A 22,696-nucleotide genomic window follows, 5' to 3' on the forward strand; every position below is an offset into this window, starting at 1 on the left:
CAATATCTTCTAATAAATTATAAGGATTTTTTCAGCTTCCTATCATTTGATGCAACATGACGCATATTATAGCGCCAACAATAAAAAAAAAATTGACAAATGAGAATATGTTTCATCAAAACGTTATTACATACGTCACATGAAAAAAATGAGAACCTCTTTGAAAAAAACGTCATTAAATGCGTCTCATGAAAAAAAAACGAAAATCTGTTTCATTAGATCCGTCATATGAAAAAAATGAGAACCTGTTTCATAAAAATGTCATTAAAGGCCCATAAAAAAGAAAACATTTTGTGAGTTTGACTTGACTTTGTGAGGAATTATTCACGCCTTATCAACAGCATTTCTTGGGTTTAAGCAAAAACAGGGGTTCTGGTTTTTGGCAATACCTTCCTAACTAAATTATAAGGACTTTTATTTCAACTTGCCATCATTTGATGCAACAAGGAAAATTGCATATTAAAGGGGCAACAAAAAAGTTAAACCAAAATAGAAAAGGGGAATATATTTAATGAATACGTAATTAAATACGTCATATGAGAAAAATGAGAACCTGTTTTATAAATACGTCACTGAATTCGACACATGAGAAAAACGAGAATGTGTTTCATTAAATTCATCATTTAAAGGCCGAAGGTAAAAGCAAACGTTTTATTGTTTGCACAACAGGTAGAAGTATTTCTTATACTTAAGTAAAAAATGGGGTTTTTACTTTTAGCCAATATTTTTAAGTATGTCTCAAGATTCTTTCGGTTTGAAAAATAAAGGCATTAACCAAATTATGCCAAGATTGTTACACACGAGGTGTGCACGCAAGAACGCGATTAATTATATTGAAAAAAAGAGTAGTGTAACTAATTATTTCTATTATATATATACTCATATATGTACTAATATATATATATATATTATATACTATTACTAATACTATACTAATATACTATACTAATTAGTATTTAATTAGTATAGTTAGCATAGTATATACTAATATATATAGTATATACTAATATACTATATTAGTATATATATATACTAATTAGTATATATATATACTTATATACTAATTAGTATAGTAATATACTAATACTATACTAATATTATACTTATTATATATATACTAATTATTATATAATTATTCGCACTTTCTTATAGGTTTAATTTTATTCTTTAATGAATGGGAAAAGATTTGTATTCCAATGAATTTGAAGCACAAAGAAGCTGTTTTCTTCCCTCTTATTCTTGAAAGCTTATTTAGATCGATATTCATTTAAATCGATATTCATTTAAATCGATATTCATTAATCGATATTCATTTAAATCTATATTCATTACTACATTGTTAATTGCTTATTTTGTATAAATTATTTGCATTATAACAATCTATTTGCATATATTATTTCCTATTTGCTTCTTTAACTTGAGTTTAGTTAATTAATTAAATTATTACATTAATATCATATATTACTAATAATATTAAATAAATTATATTAAATAAATATAAATTAAATTTATTTTTTTAAGTAAATTATTTTAATTTTAGTTATTTGTACGCATAATATTTTCTTAATCACGGGAATAGGAACCAAAAAATAATACTTCCGTTTTTATGATGATTTTTTTTTTCAATTGTGGGCCAGGCAACATACAAAACGAAAACAGCAGCTAAATACTTCGAAAAAAAAAGCAAATAAAAATAATAAAATAAGCAGTGCTCTTACCGTGGAAGCAACATGACCGACATTGACCTGTCCTTGGACAGTCGGCAATTGTGCACCTTGCATTTGCCCAATCCCATAAGCCTGAGGCCCTGCAAAATAAAAGGGAAAGTGCAAAAAAAAAATTGAAAAGAGGCTACATGATGCCTCAGTTTGACTTCGACGTTTGCCTGACGAGCTTTCTATTAAGACTCTCAAGGGCTTAAACCCTAATCTCCTTTCATTTGGAGGTTATCTGGATGAATCGTGCGATATAGAAAAGAAAAGATTACACCCCCTCCCTACTTAAGAAAACATTGCTTTACTTTGATAAAAGAAAATCCACCTAAATGAGCCATTTTCCTAAAGGATTTTTATTCAAAATTTGAACCATATGTAGAAAAAAAACACGAATATTCCGAGCTAAAAACACGAATATCCTGATATAATTGGGAAAAAAACGAAGATCCCGACAGAATTGAAATTCAATATCTGTCTATACATTTATTAATTTAATTTGTATTCATACAAACGTTATTCATTAATGATATTTTTAAGAATATAAACTGTCTTTAGAATTTTTTGTGTGCTATTCAAAGCTAAAATTTAGTATCGTGCTTTTGACAGAAAACTGATCTTACAACTATTTGACATAACTAAGTGAAATTTTGAACGCAAGCATGGGACTTAATTTCCGGGAGTCAGCTGATTATTTCTTATTTAAATAATTAGTTAAGCATTTTAATCAACGTCTTATAATTTCTAAAGGTATTTCAATTTTTATTCAAAGGTCATTAACCTTTCACTATGATTTCTGAAGAAAACGATAGCACGAATAAATGTTTAATTAATTTAATTTTTAATTAATAAACAAGTGCCTGAACAAAATTAACCTAAGTAGTAATTGAATTTTAAAGTTCAAGTAGTATCACAACTACTACTGAAGTATTCACAATATAGCTTCATGTAATTACTCAAGTAATTACAGAAAAGCTCGAAATGGCAACTGGTCAGACAATCGTCCTTGGGAATGGAGGGGGGGGGGTTGAAGACATTATTCTTAGCTCTTAAATTTGGCTAAAGAGACGTCGTTCCATACTATTGGAAGAGGCAATTATTATAGAAACATTATTCTAAAACGTCATAAGTCGCTCGTATACAGCGCTTATATGAGATATTCTAATCCGAATTTGGTTCAGAGCCTTTACAAAATTTAGCCAACTTCAGGCTAATTTTTCTTTAATTTAATTTTTAATTTAATTTTCTTTAATTTAATTTAATTTAATTTAATTAATAATTTAATTTTCTTTTCCTGAAAGCCAAGTCTCTACATTGGTGTTTACTTTTCGTGAAAGCGATCCACTTAGACATACAACCCCCCCCCCCCTCATCTAATTATGAAGACATGAAAAGGCAACTCAAAAATATTGCCGGAATCTTAGTACACATATTACCAATCAGGTCATTCTTTTTGACACTTTGCCAAAACGTTGGAGAAGGGAGTAATTTGTTACAAAATGGATGCAAAATTGTGTGCAAAGGGAGTATGAAGCATAGGGAAATGCAAGCGTAGCAGGGAAAACGAGCACAGCCATAACAACCAATTATTATACCATATTACCAATTACCATATTTTATTTATAATTACCTTATTATAATAATATTTATATTATTATAATTATTTTAATATTATTATAAGATTATTATTATAATATCATTATTAGTATTATTATAATATTATAACTCAATAATATAACTTAATATTATTATAAGTGCCTTATAATTATATATATTTTATTTATAATTATGTTTACTTATGATTACCATATTACCAATTCCCATAACAACAATATTAGTGATTTAGTTTCATTGAAAGTAAAACATGTTACAGAATTTATCTTTTTTTAATTACAGTTCGCGCAGATACAAATGCCACTAATATTAAAAAGAAAGTTTTCAATAACGTATTTATGAGGCAATAAGGTAGATAAAACTTAGGAGAATAATTAGAAGTGAAAAGACAAAAATGTTAAAGTAAATTTCACAATTTCAAAACATTTCAGAATCAAGTGCTACGTCTAATCCCAACTCTATTGCCACCCATGCACTAATTATGCCACAAATACCACAGTGAAGATTCAATTCAAACCCCGCACAAGTAGAGGCAGATCCAGGGGGAGGGGCGACAAGCCGAGTGGATCGGTGCCCTGGGTTTAGGATCCTTTGTCCGAGAGGGTGAGGGTTCGAATACTATAGTACCAAATTTTTCGGTTTGGGACGGTGTCCGTGGCGTGACTCTGTAAGCTCATCCAGAGTCGACCAGCTCTAAATGAGCAACTGGAGGAATTTTGGGAAGGTAAGCAGGAATAGTGTGCAAAAGCACTGTATGGCTTGCCCCCATCCCCCCATTGCACTTCCTGGCTGAAGGGCCTTGCATTATAAGATCTTATTTTACGATCGGAATTTTGTGTTGTGATAGAAAAGTTGTGTTTTGGTGATTTTCAAATTCCATTTCAAATGAATCAATTTAAGTGTGAATTTAGCTTCCCCATAGAAAACTTATTTATTAATAATTTTCATTAACTCAACTTGAATTTTATTTTAGACCATCTTGAGATTTTATTTACAATTAAAACCAAATGAAAAATATGAAAAAACAGGTATAATATTTCAATAAGAAATATTAAGAAAAATAGCGGAAAAGAATAAGGAAAAAGTCGATAAAGATGAATAATATATTTTATTTGTATGCTATTAAAAATCTGAGAAATATTTTGTATCTTTTCCGCTTTCTTATTGAAACATTACATTCGTTTTTCTATATTATTCATTTTGTTTTAATTATAAACTTAACTGCTACTACATACAGGCAAGATAAAAGAAAAGACTAAGGACATTATTTTCTTTTCTTTCTCTTTAGGAAGAAGTTAATTCTGGGTATAGCTAATTTAATCGACTATCTTATGTAAATTTAGTAATTTTGTTAGCATCATAGCGAACATAGCTACGCACTCTCCTCCTCCATCCCAACCTATACAACGATTCCCTCTTTACACCCTCCCATGAAGTTTCCACATCCCTTAAATCTTTCTTTATGACATCTCCCACCCCAAACACGGAAAACCTGCTTTCGGTTTAGCCCTAGACGTTTGGCCGAAAAGGAAGATCTTAGGCAATCGGTCATCCTTCATCCACAGAACATGCCCTAGCCATCTCAACCTTGCTCTCATTAAAGCCCTAAAACTCGGGATTGAACCACCCTTTTCGTACAGTCTACTGTTTGAAACAAGGTCAGTCAGCCGAATACTCAGAATAATCCGAAGGGAATTTCTCTGAAAAACATCTAGTGCATCTTCATCCGCTTTTCGGAGCGCCCATGCTTTAGAGCCATACTTGACAACTGTCATTACTGTGCCTTCCAATATTCTAATTTTGGTTTGCAGACTGATCTTCCTATTCTTCCAAACTTTTTTTTACTGGGAAAGAACACCCTGAGCCTTGGCTATTCTACTTTTAATATCTTCACTGCTCCCACCGTCTTTACTAATAATACTACCAAGTTAAGTAAAGCTGTCCCCCTGATCAATCTTTTCGTTAGCCAAGGTCACCTTTTCATTTTCACTTATTCCCAGCCTAAGCGACTTAGTCTTCTTCACTTCATTGAATGTTACGTTAGTCTTAGTCTTCTTCAAAGAATTTAACGTTACGGAAAAGTCAACATAGTCGCAAAAATAGAATTTCTAGATAAACAATTATTAAGTTTAATTAAGTTTTAAAAACAAATTAATTAACTTCCAAAAGAAGCTTTCACGCTTGAATCTTCATCTCTGTTCCATATTTTAAATTTTCAAACAGTTTGCTTATGACAATATTGATGACTGTAGGCGATGATTATGATGTTTTTAAGGATTTGTACTTGAGTCTAATGCAAAAGACTTAGTCTTCTTCACTTCATTGAATGTTACGTTAGTCTTAGTCTTCATCAAAGAATTTAGCGTTACGGAAAAGTCAACATAGTCGCAAAAATAGAATTTCTAGATAAACAATTATTAAGTTTAATTAAGTTTTAAAAACAAATTAATTAACTTCCAAAAGAAGCTTTCACGCTTGAATCTTCATCTCCGTTCCATATTTTAAATTTTCAAAAAGTTTGCTTATGACAATATTGATGACTGTAGACGATGATTATGATGTTTTTAAGGATTTGTACGTAAATCTAATGCGAAAGAACTTGGGTTTAAAAAAGCTATACTTAAAGCAACGTAGCTTACGTTAAATACGTAGTGTGAAAGCCACATTGCTCTGAGCTGAGCTCAAAACAAAAAAGATCATCCGGGAAAAACCCTGTGCAAGAGATGGTTGCTTCCAGAAAGACAATATGTCTCACTAACCTAATTTTCACTTAACTTATTTCCACTATTATTACTTCATTTAACGTCACTAACCTTATTTAACCATATTTAACATAAATAACTTAATTTAATCTCACTAATTTCCTCACCCAATTTTATTTAACCCTGCCATCAGTTGCTACTGCCACGTTTTGGGTATCCATGAATATGAAACAGGGATTTTTCAGTAAAAAGTAGCTGCTAGCTACTTAGTTGGTACATTCAGATTCTAAACATATTCCTTCAAAAACAAGATTTGAGTCCTAGAGCAAAAATGTGTGAATGAATTTCGAATGGTTTATTTCGAGACGACTTCTCACAATGGCCGAGATTATGACCTCAAATGGCTCTTTACTTCTAATTCTAATTTTTATTAATTTGATTATATAATTTTATAATTCTAAATGGCTCTTCACACTCTTTAATTCTAATTTTCAGAAGAAAAAAAACAACAAATTAACACCGAGTTTTTTTGTCTGTAAAATAATAGAGAAAAAAAATGGGAATTAAATAGAGAAGAAAATTAGGAGAAAAAAACCTAAGGAGAGATAATTTATGTCTTTATCCAATAAGGTTAAAAATAAAATGGTCAATAGCTACTTAAAGTACTGTCATATAGTACACTCGTTTTAATTTTCAGGAAAAATAACTTAGCACCAACTTTTTTTGCCCGTAAAATATTAGAGAAAAGGGGAATAAAATAGAAAAAAAAATAGGAGCGAAAAAAAAGCTTAGGGGGGATAATTTATGTTTTTATCCAATAAATATAAAGGTTAAAAATAAAACGTTCAATAGCTACAAAAAATAGTGACACAGTGTACACTCTTTAACTCTAATTTTCATGAAAAATAATTTAGCACCAGGTTTTTTTTGCCTATAAAATAATAGAGAAAAAATGGTAATAAATAGAGAAAAAATCAGGAGAGATAATTTATGTTTTTATCAAATAAATTATTAATGTTAAAAATTAAATTTTCAATAGCTACATAAAATACTGTCATACTGTACACTCTTTAACCCTAATTTTCAGGAGAAATGATTTAGCACCAAAGTTTTTTGCCTATAACACTAGGGAAAAAAGAGAAAAAAAAAATAGGAGAAAAGAAAAGCGTACTTCAAAGTGCAATGAAATACTGTCATACTGTACACTCTTTAACCCTAATTTTCAGGAGAAATGATTTAGCACCAAAGTTTTTTGCCTATAACACTAGGGAAAAGAGAAAAAAAATAGGAGAAAAGAAAAGCGTACTTCAAAGTGCAATGAAATACTGTCATACTGTACACTCTTTAACCTAATTTTCAGGAGAAATGATTTAGCACCAAAGTTTTTTGCCTATAACACTAGGGAAAAAAGAGAAAAAAAATAGGAGAAAAGAAAAGCGTACTTCAAAGTGCAATGAAATACTGTCATACTGTACACTCTTTAACCCTAATTTTCAGGAGAAATGATTTAGCACCAAAGTTTTTTGCCTATAACACTAGGGAAAAAAGAGAAAAAAAATAGGAGAAAAGAAAAGCGTACTTCAAAATGCAATGAAACAGAACTTGCTTTCTATAGGGAATGGTCAGGGCGGAGCAGAAGGAGGAGGACCAAGGTGCGGTTGATATAGCAAGACAGCGATTGTCATATCTTTATAAGTTAAATAAATTTTTAGGAAAATTCAATATTAAATCACATTTAGCATAAAATATAAAAATAGATAATAAATATAGATAAAAATAAAAAAAAATAGAATAAATAAAATATATAGATAAAAATTAAATAAAAATAAATAAATGAAAAAAAAGATACATAATAAAAATAGATAAAAATATATAAAATAAAAAATGAAAAATCACATATAGCATAAAGTATAAAAAGAGCACCCATACCTTGATCACCAGTTCTTAAAATGGCTGGTTTTGCAACTGACTGCATATCTAATTTCTTCTGTCCAGATACCCCTGTTTGATGTTGAATATAATTAGCTTTCAAAGGAGAAACGCTGTCCTCGACCATAGTTGAACCCTCGTCTCCCTCTAAGCCAAAGTGGTCCTTTTGCTTTTTCTACAAAAACAAGAACAGGAGTATGTTATCAAACAGGAATACAATTAGGCCTATTTTGGGCCACGCCCCACCGAAGCATTTCTAAAATCCTGATGCTCCCCTCTGGATATTTGAATTTTATTATTACTTTAAACTAATGAAAATTACTGTCTGAATTCAGCACCTTTTATACAATGTACAATGTCATTACATTTCTCCTGCGCCCTGGTATATTGATACATTATTATGTATGCTATGTCACAAAATATGTTTAATTACTTGAAATTATGACTGCAATATAACAAATTATGTTGTTTTGGCAACAGGAAGTATTGCATCAATCTTTGATTGGTTTCACCAAAAAAATTGTTTAGAGTGAAACATTTTTATATCATTTATTCGCCATCGATTAATCCCTGATGTATTCGGGGTTTAATATATCCTCACTCCCACCCCCACCCCCTGGAAAGCTCCCTCCAACAGAAAAGTTACCTCCCACTGACAATTTTCATGGAAAATTTTCCCCGCACGTAAAATGACGATCGTACTCTTAAATTTGTGCAGCTGTCGAGTATCTGTGTTCAGGGGTCCTTAATTTCAGTCAGCGTGAAAATTACTCTATAGGTTTTATTGAGCTGGGAGGGGGAGGGTTATACCTAAAATCTCCGCAAGATTTTGCTCAACAGCTAAGAAAAGTTTCTTGGAGATCGGATGAACATTGTAGTAATGACAGGATACACAGACAGACATACATTCAATTTTATTTATATACAACTTATTTTATTTTTATTATATAAAAGACAAAAACAAATGGAATAATTAAATATAAAGGAAGAAAAAATGAGAAGTAATGCTCTAAACAAGCTGAAAGGCGAGGGGAAAGGACTTACAAAGCCTTAAAATCCGAAATAGCGCTCTCGGAAAGCCCTTGGTATAGTGAGACCGACTTAACTATTATAACTGAAGAATTAAATTTCGCCAGTTTTTCTGTTGTTATACTTTCAGCCGCAAATAAAGTAAAGATAGCAAATACTGAAAATGTGCTACATGGACCATTGAAATATCATGTTTTTGAAAAACTGGAGACAAGCCAGATAAAGATAACATGGTCATTACATTCAGACAAGTATGCAGGAATTTATTTCGGGGAGGAGGGGGGAGGAATTAAAATGAGAAAGACAAATTTCATTTGACAGATTGAATAGGAAATACCCAAAAATTCAACAAAATTAGAATTTCTGGGAGGGGTTCTCGAGGACTGGTCCCTGGCGTACCACGTTCATCCCTTGCTACACCAGGTCAGGTAGTTTCACTAACGCTTTACGGTTATAATTGCTCCTATTAGCAATTATTTTTTAGTATATTTAATACTGAATATTTATTTATATATTTATATATTTAGTGTATGCAAATACTGAAAATGTGCTACATGGAGCATTGAAATATCTTTCTTTTTTTTTGGAAAAATTGGAAACAAGCCAGATAAAGATAACATGGTTATTATATTCAGACAAGTATGCAGGAATTTATTTCGGGGAAGAGGGGGGAGGGAGTAAAAAAGAGAAAGACAAATTTCATTTGACAGATTGAATAGGAAATACCCAAAAATTCGACAAAATTAGAATTTCTGGGAGGGGTTCTCGAGGACTGGTCCCTGGCGTACCACGTTCATCCCTTGCTACACCAGGTCAGGTAGTTTCACTAACGCTTTACGGTTATAATTACTCCTATTAGCAATTAATTTTTTAGTATATTTAATACTAAAAATACAATAATACTACATAATATATAACTATAAAAATATATATATATATATATATATATATATATATATATATATATATATATATATATATATATATATATATATATATATATATATATATATATATATATATATATATATATATATATATATATATATATATATATATATATATATATATATATATATATATATATATATATATATATATATATATATATATATATATATATATATATATATATATATATATATATATATATAAGTAAATATATTTAGTATATTTACGATTACATTTGCTCCTATTAGCAATGATTGAGAACTCAAACTTAGCAAAATAAAAATCTTCAAAAAAATTTCTTATGAACAAAATTTATTGTGATGAAGCTTGTCTCAAGGACAGAGTCCTCAAGGACAAGGACAGTATCCTAATTCGACTAGTGTATTTTCAAGGCTAAACTAAAAAAAAAATAATTTAAGGCACACATTAAATTCACACTAGAGGTTTTTTTTTATAAATACTGTACTAACCACTCCTCAATTTATGTATTTGTGAGGGAGATAAAAGTATAATAGTAATTATAATTCTTAATACGTTTCAATATCACCGAACATTTTGAAAATTAGACAATTCATTAGAATTATTAAATTAATTTAAGAAGAAAAGAAATCAATTAAATTTATTATACAAAATTAATTAAAGAGTCCTCACCTTTTTCAAAATGATATCAATGTAACCAGCAATCAGCTGAGAGATCTGTTCACCTTCTGTAGTTTGAACACTATAGTACTGATCTGAGTAGTCGCCGAAGTCCAGTGTGAATGTATTAGGCGAAGCAGCCCAGCGTCTTACAGTTGTTAAAGGCCACACTTTGACGGTTTCCTTCGTTCTTTCGTCCAATCGCAGGACAGAGTCTTTATTGACCCCCAGAAGACGAGGGACTAGCTTGTTCTTCCCCTTCATTTTTTCCTTTAAAAAAAAGTTGCGAAATGAACGAGATTAGAAGCGATTAAAAAACTGGCACATTTGCAAGATGGGCGGTCTCTGTTCCAATACCCCTCTTCTCCATATCTCGGTATACCTTTCTTTCTTTTATTAATACTATTCCATTTTATCTTTATTCCTTTTGTTACTTCTTACTCCACTTAATAGAAAAGGAAATGGACAGAAATTTTATCATACCTATTATATTATATTAATAATATAATATATTACTCTAATAAAGATTTTCCTTACCCTAACAGAAGCAGAGAATTGAGATAGCCTACTCATAAACCGTCTGGGGCGAAACAAAAAGCAGGTCGTCACCGAATGAGGTAGGATGATGCCGTGAGGAAAGATAGATAAAATTCATAAAAAAAATTTACTCTCGAGTTTTTTAAGATTTTTCTACGATTTTATTTGCTTTAAACGCAAGTAAATTCCTTCATTTTTCACGTCGAGGGAATGATGTCTAATCTCAAAAAATAAAATTCTATATAAAATAAAATAGAAATGGAAAATAAAATAGTATTATTGCAAACTTTTTTGAATGGCTTTCAACGGCACTACAGAGATTTTTTCAAGAGCAAAAGGTGCACAAGGGATATCATGTAGGGTAAAGTAAGGTTATGTAAAGTAAAGTAAGTAAAGGTTTAAAGAAAAAGGTTAAGTAAAGTAAAGGTCATGTAAGGTCATATAAGGTATCATGTAAGGTGAAATTGCACATAGATTAAAATAAACAATGAATCTTTTAGAAGCTTCAACATGTTATGTCATGGAAGGATTGGTCAATTTGGCTTCTGAACCGGTCATATATTGGTCAACGCTAAGTAAAGGTATTGTAAGGTCATGTAAGGTATCATGTAAGGTAAATTTGCACATTGATGAAAATAAACAATGAATCTTTTAGAAGCTTCAACACGTTATTTCATGGAGGAATTGGTCAATTTGGCTTCTGAACCAATCATGTATTAGTCAACGCTAAGTAAAGGTCATGTAAGGTCATGTAAGGTATCATGTAAGGTAAATTTGCACATTGATGAAAATAAACAATGAATCTTTCAGAAGCTTCAAAACGTTATTTCATGGAGGAATTGGTCAATTTGGCTTCTGAACCAATCATGTATTAGTCAACACTAAGTAAAGGTCATGTAAGGTCATGTAATGTATCATGTAAGGTAAATTTGCACATTGATGAAAATAAACGATGAATCTTTTAGAAGCTTCAACACGTTATTTCATGGAGGAATTGGTCAATTTGGCTTCTGAACCAATCATGTATTAGTCAACGCTAAGTAAAGGTCATGTAAGGTATCATGTAAGGTAAATTTGCACATTGATGAAAATAAACATTGAATCTTTTAGAAGCTTCAACACGTTATTTCATGGAGGAATTGGTCAATTTGGCTTCTGAGCCAATCATGTATTAGTCAACGCTAAGTAAAGGTCATGTAAGGTCATGTAAGGTAAATTTGCACATTGATGAAAATAAACAATGAATCTTTTAGAAGCTTCAACACGTTATTTCATGGAGGAATTGGTCAATTTGGCTTCTGAACCAATCATGTATTAGTCAACGCTAAGTAAAGGTCATGTAAGATCATGTAAGGTATCATGTAAGGTGAAATTGCACATAGATCAAAATAAACAATGAATCTTTTAGAAGCTTCAACATATTATTTCATGGAGGAATTGGTCAATTTGGCTTCTGAACCAATCATGTATTAGTCAACGCTAAGTAAAGGTCATGTAAGGTCATGTAAGGTATCATGTAAGGTAAATTTGCACATAAATTAAAATAAACAATGAAATCTTTTAGAAGCTTCAACATATTGTTTCATGGAGGAATTGGTCAATTTGGCTTCTGAACCAATCATGTATTAGTCAACGCTAAGTAAAGGTCATGTAAGGTATCATGTAAGGTGAAATTGCACATAGATCAAAATAAACAATGAATCTTTTAAAAGCTTCAACATATTATTTCATGGAGGAATTGGTCAATTTGACTTCTGAACCAATCATGTATTAGTCAACGCTAAGTAAAGGTCATGTAAGGTCATGTAAGGTATCATGTAAGGTAAATTTGCACATAGATCAAAATAAACAATGAATCTTTTAGAAGCTTCAACATATTATATCATGGAGGAATTGGTCAATTTGGCTTCTGAACCGGTCATGCATTGGTCAAAGCTTTTATAATGAATTATTCCTAAGTTAAATCATGTTGTATGGCGGGTACGAACGCAGTTATGTTGGGGAGACAATAAGAAAACGAACTTAATTCGTTTGACAATTTAAACAAGAAATGCCCGAAAATTCGGGAGATTTTCGATTTCAGGGGGCGCACACCGAGGCCCTCCTCCGGCGTATGTCGCTGCGCTATAATGTCATTAGGTCTTAGATGAGTTACATAGCGCTATAATTATAATTAGTTTGCTTCTAAAGATACAAAAATGTCACATTTTATCAATTCGTCTTTATTGCAAAAAAAGAAGAAAACAAACATTCAGCATGTGGGTATCATTGGCTGGTGATAATCCAAAATAAAACAAATGCGCATGACTATTGCCCAAATTGGCTTTCCAAATTGAAAGCCAATTTAACTTACAGTCAGTGTTCGGGTATCACTGACTAGTGATCATGCAAAATAAAGAACAAAGGAAACACTGATAAATACCATTTATAACATTTAGAAGTAATAAAAAAAAATATATAACAAATAAACACACGACTATAGTCACAATTGGCTTTGCAAATCGAAAGCCAATTTGGCTTGCACAGGCAGTGTTCGGGTACCACTGACTGGTGGTAATATTCTAGGCCTATACGGAACAAGGAATATTATGCCAAAGGGAAAGACTAACAAATGTAATACATAATATTTAATATAAAATATTAATTAATAAAAAGAATTAATAAAAAATTAATTTAATATAAAAAATATTTCATAAAAAAATTAATTAAAATAAAAAATATAATAATTTAAGCATTTAATAAAATAATAATTTAAGCATTTAATAAAAAATAATAATAATAAATAAACACATCACTATACCTTGACTAGAAAGAAGGTCACTCCATAAGTGCTCAGTCCTCGCGCTGTTTTAGTGTAGAGTACCTTGGCGTCCAGTTCAGACATTCCGGAGTGTTTCTTATGCTCACCAAAAACTTTTTTCTCGATGCCTTTGATTTTGGCATAAGATGTTGGCAAGAATTCTTTCAGCCTGAAAAGTTATAAACATACTAATTATTACATCACCAACAGAAATATAATGCGAACAAAGGTAAAAAAAATTACCGGAAACAAAATTAGCATAATCAAACAGATATGGTTGATCCAAAGACATGCATGCATACAACGCAGAACTCAAGTGGGGGTTTTATGATTTTTCTGACATCTCAACAAGACGCTTTAAGGCCTGAGTTTTCTTATGAGAAGAGATCGGAATATTTGTATGGGGTTCTAACATCTCAAAAAGGACGCTTTTAGGCCAAGTTTTCCTATGAGATGAGGTCAGAATATTTGTATGGCTTTCTGATGTTTCAAAAACCCGCTTTTAGGCCCGAGTTCTCCCATAAGAAGAGGTCGTTAAGTTTGTATGTGATTCTGACGTCTCGAAAAGACGCTTTTGAGCCGGAGAATTCCTATGAGAAGTCCGAATATTTTTATGTGGTTCTGACATTTTTAGGTCCAAGATTTCTATTAGAAAAGTTATTCAGCTCAATCTTGGCGAAAAGAATTCCCCCTTTACTTTTTATGCCCGTGCAGGTATATTCACAAATGCAAGGAAGTATATCATAGTTGTTAATAAACCGGTTCATTTCGGCCGTAATTCATTGGCGTAAGTAGAGGGCGTCAAATGAAGAGGACGGGGGAGCTTGTTCCAATAGATTGTTTTGCTCCTCTCCCCATAGATTTTGAAAAATTTCTTTGTGGGATGTCTTTCAGTGAAACAAGCCTTTTTTTGTATTTTCTTAAAAAAAAACAGAAATAGTACAAATTTCGCCCCTTTAGAAATAGATAAGATTAGACTCACAGACATAGACATATATATTGACTTACTCGACACAGCACTAAGAAGCACTAAAACTGAGCTGTTGAGAAGGTACAGCACTAAAAAGCACTAAAACTGAGCTGTTGAGAAGGTACAGCACTAAGAAGCACTAAAACTGAGCTGTTGAGAAGGTACAGCACTAAAAAGCACTAAAACTGAGCTGTTGAGAAGGTACAGCACTAAGAAGCACTAAAACTGAGCTGTTGAGAAGGTACAGCACTAAGAAGCACTAAAACTGAGCTGTTGAGAAGGTACAGCACTAAGAAGCACTAAAACTGAGCTGTTGAGAAGGTACAGCACTAAGAAGCACTAAAACTGAGCTGTTGAGAAGGTACAGCACTAAGAAGCACTAAAACTGAGCTGTTGAGAAGGTACAGCACTAAGAAGCACTAAAACTGAGCTGTTGAGAAGGTACAGCACTAAGAAGCACTAAAACTGAGCTGTTGAGAAGGTACAGCACTAAGAAGCACTAAAACTGAGCTGTTGAGAAGGTACAGCACTAAGAAGCACTAAAACTGAGCTGTTGAGAAGGTACAGCACTAAGAAGCACTAAAACTGAGCTGTTGAGAAGGTACAGCACTAAGAAGCACTAAAACTGAGCTGTTGAGAAGGTACAGCACTAAGAAGCACTAAAACTGAGCTGTTGAGAAGGTACAGCACTAAGAAGCACTAAAACTGAGCTGTTGAGAAGGTACAGCACTAAGAAGCACTAAAACTGAGCTGTTGAGAAGGTACAGCACTAAGAAGCACTAAAACTGAGCTGTTGAGAAGGTACAGCACTAAGAAGCACTAAAACTGAGCTGTTGAGAAGGTACAGCACTAAGAAGCACTAAAACTGAGCTGTTGAGAAGGTACAGCACTAAGAAGCACTAAAACTGAGCTGTTGAGAAGGTACAGCACTAAGAAGCACTAAAACTGAGCTGTTGAGAAGGTACAGCACTAAGAAGCACTAAAACTGAGCTGTTGAGAAGGTACAGCACTAAGAAGCACTAAAACTGAGCTGTTGAGAAGGTACAGCACTAAGAAGCACTAAAACTGAGCTGTTGAGAAGGTACAGCACTAAGAAGCACTAAAACTGAGCTGTTGAGAAGGTACAGCACTAAGAAGCACTAAAACTGAGCTGTTGAGAAGGTACAGCACTAAGAAGCACTAAAACTGAGCTGTTGAGAAGGTACAGCACTAAGAAGCACTAAAACTGAGCTGTTGAGAAGGTACAGCACTAAGAAGCACTAAAACTGAGCTGTTGAGAAGGTACAGCACTAAGAAGCACTAAAACTGAGCTGTTGAGAAGGTACAGCACTAAGAAGCACTAAAACTGAGCTGTTGAGAAGGTACAGCACTAAGAAGCACTAAAACTGAGCTGTTGAGAAGGTACAGCACTAAGAAGCACTAAAACTGAGCTGTTGAGAAGGTACAGCACTAAGAAGCACTAAAACTGAGCTGTTGAGAAGGTACAGCACTAAGAAGCACTAAAACTGAGCTGTTGAGAAGGTACAGCACTAAGAAGCACTAAAACTGAGCTGTTGAGAAGGTACAGCACTAAGAAGCACTAAAACTGAGCTGTTGAGAAGGTACAGCACTAAGAAGCACTAAAACTGAGCTGTTGAGAAGGTACAGCACTAAGAAGCACTAAAACTGAGCTGTTGAGAAGGTACAGCACTAAGAAGCACTAAAACTGAGCTGTTGAGAAGGTACAGCACTAAAAAGCACTAAAACTGAGCTGTTGATAGGTACATAAAATTGCACAAACACAAACTACGATTACTTTATTTTGTCAAACAGACCTGTGAAAAAGGTAACATAAGAATATTGATATTGCGTTCTGCGGCGATAAACTGATTTCAATTTGTTCTGTCTTCTGGTGAGCGTGTTCGGGGGTGCATTCAGGGGGAGGATATACCTGTGTTTTGAGCTATCGGGTTTTGTTAATTTGAATAGAAATAAATAAACATAAGTTTACGGCTTTCGCTTCACTCTTCAACACAACCAGGTCCGCCATCTTCCTTCCTCTCTAAAAGCACAGGCACCTTAACCTTACAAAATAATAGTAGTAACAATAAAACGGGGATACTAACAATAAAAATAACCAAATGAATTAAAAAAAACTATTAATAATAATTAACTTTCTTATATTGAAGATCAATCAAATAATGTTTTAAATTATTTTTAAAACCCCCAAGGGAGCTCCTACATTTCAGCTTTTGCGGTATAACATTCCACACTTCTGCACATACCAAATCCGGGCGAAAATCCGATCGTACTAGAACGTTTCACTAGAAATTCGTTTCACTAGAACGTTTCACTAGAACGTACTAGAACGTTTCACTAGAAATTCGTTTCACTAGAACGTTTCATTAGAACGTACTAGAACGTTTCACTAGAATTTCACTAGAAATTCGTCTCACTAGAACGTTTCACTAGAACGTACTAGAACGTTTCACTAGAATTTCACTAGAAATTCGTCTCACTACAACGTTTCACTAGAACGTACTAAAACGTTTCACTAGAATTTCACTAGAAATTCGTCTCACTAGAACGTACTAGAACGTTTCACAAGAATTTCACTAGAAATTCGTCTCACTAGAACGTTTCACTAGAACGTACTAGAACGTTTCACTAGAATTTCACTAGAAATTCGTTTCACTAGAACGTTTCACTAGAACGTACTAGAACGTTTCACTAGAATTTCACTAGAAATTCGTTTCACTAGAACGTTTCACTAGAAAGTACTAGAACGTTTCACTAGAACGTTTCACTAGAAATTCGTCTCACTAGAACGTTTGACCCAGATCTGCCATTTCCAGGATGTTGTTCTGATACCAGCTGGAACATATTGTTGAATACTGACTGAAGGAATTAATTCGAAAAAAAATGAAAATTGTCATAGCCGTGGTAGTGGGCTACTCACTACTGAATCAGTAGTTGTAATAGTAGTGTTATGAGTCGTATTAGCAGAGGTAGTAGTAGTGTGCAAATATTGCATTTATGGCCAATTGGTCATCCCCATTATTATTTCCTGGAAGTTCCAAATTAATTCACTTAGTCATTCCTGAGTTACGTTCTTTTGACAGTCCATATAGGCCTACAGGTAACAAATTTTGATTTAGTCCAACACTCCCCTCGACATCCTCTAAAAGGTTGTCGACATTCTCGACATTCTATAAACTGTGGACGATAAAGCGATGAAATGATATGATAATGAATGATATGACAATGAAATGACGATATGATTTCTGACGCCTCGACGGACTGGAATAACGAAACGTGTTATGGTCCCATCAGGTAGCCTGATTACAACAGCAAGATGGTTATACATATCACACAAAGCACGAATGGCAGACGTGTCAACTCCCCGTTTATATAGCTCAAGGAGAATTTGTGCGTGAATCATAGAGTCGAAAGCATGGCTTACACCATGACTCCCTAGGACGAGCGAATTGGATTCGAACCCTCATGAAATAAGGATATAACGATGAAATGAATATGATAAAGCGATGCAAGTGAAAGAAACTCGTCCACATTTCCAGTTTAATTTCAATGCATGTTTGCAGATTAAATCAAGCATTTTCAGGTGGGATGTGAATTTTAACAGCCATATTGATGGACAATATTATAGACGAATTTTGACAAGATCACTGTAAAGTAGACGAAGAGTTTTGAGGGAATGTATGATTCGGTTTCCTGACAATGCCGAGATTACGGGAAAGCTTCAGCTCAACAGCATGGATGTGATGTAGGTAGGAAACGTTTTCGTCAAGGAGTATACCTAGGTACACGCATAACCCGTTTCTGGTGGCTTGACCGTTCCTCGAGAAGCCGTTAGTCCTGATAGTTCTGGATGAAAAGTTCCAGTCCTCGAGAAGAAGGAAATATACTATTTGTCAACATATATTACAAATCGATTGACATCCATCCAGCCGTAAGTTTCTTCTAAGATGACCTCAAGTTTACTCTGGAGTGCTGACATGCCCAAGTCACAGAAGGCTATTGTAGTACAATCCGTAAAAGCCACAAGTTGATTAAATTTGCACTCATTTCTCGAAGTTTCTAGATCACTGCATAAATTGCAGCACCGTGAAGAGCTGGACTGAGAATTCAGAACACAACTTAGGTCATTCCCGTGAACCAGGAATAACAGTAAACCACGGACTGAGCCTCGTGGTACACCAAAGTTGACAATAACGTCAATCAGCAGATCTTCTCCTATGTAATCACATCGATGATTGAGGTAAGACGGAACCATTGCAGTGCTCTTCTCTAGCCGCAATGTACTCTAGTTTACCAAATAAGATCCCATGGTCCATCATGTAGAATACTTTTTAAGGTCAAGTAAAGTAGTGGCAGGCACAAGCCCCAGGTCAAGTGCCTTATTAATAAATAGGCTTAGCGATGCCAGAGCTTCTTCCGTCAGGTGCCCGGACAGGCTTAGCCTAATATGAATCATTTTTCTTTCTTTTTTTTTCTTTTTTTTTTTGAAACCAGTTATCTCCGCACTAGAAGCCGGAATAGTTCTTGGTGCTTTCGAATACTTCAGTTCGAGGTATGCAATGAACTTCTTTTTTTTCTGGTGTACGGCGATTTCATCTTAGTAGGCATGTTAACTGGACTATTGATGGTGGTTGATGGGTAAACACGCCTCCTTGTGCAACAAGATTGGTAAAATGGGCCATTTTTAATATAACAACTGAAACTTAACAGCAACATCAAGCTGCTGGAGGCCAACAAACCGACTTTATGTTTAGTTTAATGGTGATTGTGGTTCAATTCCTTCCGAACAAAGAAAAAAAATTATTTGAAAAAAAAAACAGCGTAATTATGGTGCAAAACTAAAATAAAAATAAAAAAAATAAAACAATAAAAAAAATGAAATAAAAAAAAATCAATAAAAAATAAAACAATAAAGCCATAAAAAAATAATAAAAATACACAATTTCAGTGCAAAACCATTTTTTTTTTAATAGCTAACCACGTAGATTTTACGTTGATTTTTTATATATGCTTAAATTTATCATAAAAAAAGAGTATAATGAAAGCTTTGACTTTAAAATCTAAAAAAAAGCATAAAACACACTGCAGCAGGCCTGGTTTCACCATGAATTTTCAGGTTCTGTCATCAAATACAAAAAATTATTCGGTACTTTGATCTAAAAATTAAAAAAACTTACTCAAGCAGGCCAGCTTTATGTTTAGTTTCATCATGATTTCCAAACTGAATCTGACACTGAATACCAGCAAATTCGCAAGCTTGGTCCTGCGCAATTGGATGGGTTCCTTCAATGATGGCATCCCGCGCTTGAACATAGAGCAGGTTCAACTGAACAGGATCCCGAGAGTCAATGTTTCCATCACTGAAGAAATATTTTCTTCGTAGAAGTACTGTTTCATTTTCATCAATGCCCTGTTCCCTCAGAGTTTTGGACATGTCCAGCCAGTTTACTGAAAGCAAATGAAAAGTTAAGCAATCTTAAATGCCAATTTGCAATGAAAGCAAATTTATTTATTAATATTAATTAATAAATTAATTAATTAACATTAATAAATAAATTACTATTAATAATTGCTTTCTATTAGTAATTCAATTAATTAATAGCAAAATTGTTAATAATTAATTAATAATTACATTGAAATTAATAATTGTTATAATAATTTGTCATTAATAATTAAATCAATTAATAGCAAATGACTAGTTAATAATTAAATTAATAATTAAATTACTATTAATAATTGCTTTAATTTATTTGCTATAAATTGATCAATAGCAAATAAATGGTTAATAATCAGTTAATAATTACATTGCTATTAAAAAAAATTATAATAACTTTCCATTAATAATTAAGTTAATTAATAGCAAATGCCTAGTTAATAGCTAAATTATTGACTAAATTACCATTAATAATTACTTTAATAATTTGTTTTCAATAATTAAGTTATTATTAAATTATTTTTAAAACAAACTGCTATTAATAATTGTTTTAATAATGTTTTATTAATAATTAAGTAAATTAACAACAAATTAACACTCAATAATTAATTAATATTTAAACTGCTATTAATAATTTTTATAATAATTTTCTACTAATAATTAAATTAATTAATAACAAATGACTAGTTAATAGTTTAATTAATAATTAAACTGCTATTAATAATTGCTTTAATAATTTGATATTAATAATCCGATTAATTAATAGAAAATGAATAGTTAATAATTAATTAAATTGCTATTAATAATTGGTACAATAGTTCGCTATTAATAATTGAATTAATTAACAGCAAATGAATAGTTAATAATTTTCGCAAAATTTGATAATCTGCTTCGTTTCGAAGTGTTTCGTTTTGATCAATGCGTTGCTCCTTTAATTTATGAAAAGTCTAGCAGTTTATTAAACCAACAATAAACATTAATTAGAATTCACGGTTCATTGTTTCCGACGGGGGAAGGGGTTTCATCCTTATTCTTTTTATAGGCAAGGGTAAAGAAGGAAGTCAAAAGCAACAAAAGAAAAAAAAAACAAAGAAAACAATATAACAGCACAATTAACCAAACAAATGTTTAATTCAATAACACATTTGAAAAAAGGAAGACAATCTTTAAGGAAATGAAAAGAGATAAAGAAAAAGGAGAGAAAGATAAGAGAAAGTAAAAAAGAGAGATAGGGAAGAATCTTTAGAGAAGAAAGAAAAGAGAAAGGAATGAGATTCATAGTAAGGCAGATTTACTATTCTGTTTTCTTTTTTTCATAGCGGATAGTAATCCTCTGTAGAATAATTTTAAGAATTCAAATTTTTTCAAATAATTTACAAATGAAATAAAAACAGGATGGTATTTTACCCCCTTTGATTGAGAAAGTGTGATTATCCCCTTGATTGAGAGAGTGTGATCATATACATACTTTCATTATCAATTATTATTTTCTTTTTAAGCATTTCCATTTTCTGATCTTTTCTGGTCTAGATGAGCAGGGGAGGATGGTCTTCCCCCCTTCCAAAAGTTCCAAGGAATTTAGAACTTTAGAAGTTGGAATTTAGCTTATGTTTGTAGTTTAATTTAGCTTATGTGTCAGCATTTGTCGGCACATTGGACAACTTTGTCGGCACATTCTTAATATCCCCCTAAACTCAAAACTTAAGTAGCGCCCCTGTAGATGAGTCATCCTTATTGTTCCTATGGGTAGGGACAAAGATGGAGATCAAAACGAAAAAAGAAAAAGGAAACAAGAAAATAAGCTAATAGTAAACAGACAAAGAGAAATATGATTTTGTAAAATATAAATCGAAAAGAAAAAGAGCAGCTCCCTTTATCAATACAAGTGCAAACAAAGTAAAAACATTTTTGTTGGAGCTTTTTTTTATTATTAATTATTGTTGAAATGAATTTAAGTTGTTGTTAACGTTAAGTTGATTTATTATTTAGTAACTTTTCTTTAATCGGCTGTTATCACAAACCCTCCAGAGCTTTCTTGCAGTTGATGGTATTTTTGTTGCTGAATATTTTTATAGTAATTAATTAAAATAAAAAAAAAATAATAAATACATTTGGATTAGAACAAACCCATCTGAATCAAATAAGGGAAATAAAATATACCATCATATTCCTCATTCAATCCTTTTTCCAAGTACAAATAATTACTGTAATACAATTACTCGAAGCCAAAGGCCAATTTCACCAACACTGATGGCCATCTAAACAATATTTGATGGCCTATTGATGGCCATCAATAACTGACTATTTCACCAACACTTCACCAATTTCACCAACACTGATGGCCATCAATAACTGATGGCC

At 32.3% G+C, this 22,696-nt stretch overlaps 1 protein-coding gene across 4 annotated transcripts in view; it reads right to left on the reverse strand.

The window, feature by feature from the left end:
• The window catches only part of LOC136037746 (talin-1-like), a 206,399-nt gene that overhangs the window by 94,034 nt on the left and 89,669 nt on the right, over positions 1 to 22,696 (reverse strand). For all 4 annotated transcript variants that reach the window (XM_065720530.1, XM_065720532.1, XM_065720531.1 and 1 more), the window contains exons 6-10: positions 20,079 to 20,349; positions 13,914 to 14,082; positions 10,589 to 10,846; positions 7,958 to 8,132; positions 1,719 to 1,807 (exon numbers count right to left, since the gene is read on the reverse strand). In XM_065720530.1, the coding sequence (XP_065576602.1) occupies positions 1,719 to 1,807; positions 7,958 to 8,132; positions 10,589 to 10,846; positions 13,914 to 14,082; positions 20,079 to 20,349 (962 nt within the window). The remainder of the gene's footprint in view (positions 1 to 1,718; positions 1,808 to 7,957; positions 8,133 to 10,588; positions 10,847 to 13,913; positions 14,083 to 20,078; positions 20,350 to 22,696) is intronic.

Source organism: Artemia franciscana, chromosome 17 (assembly GCF_032884065.1).
Source record: "Artemia franciscana chromosome 17, ASM3288406v1, whole genome shotgun sequence".
Lineage (NCBI taxonomy): Eukaryota > Metazoa > Arthropoda > Branchiopoda > Anostraca > Artemiidae > Artemia > Artemia franciscana.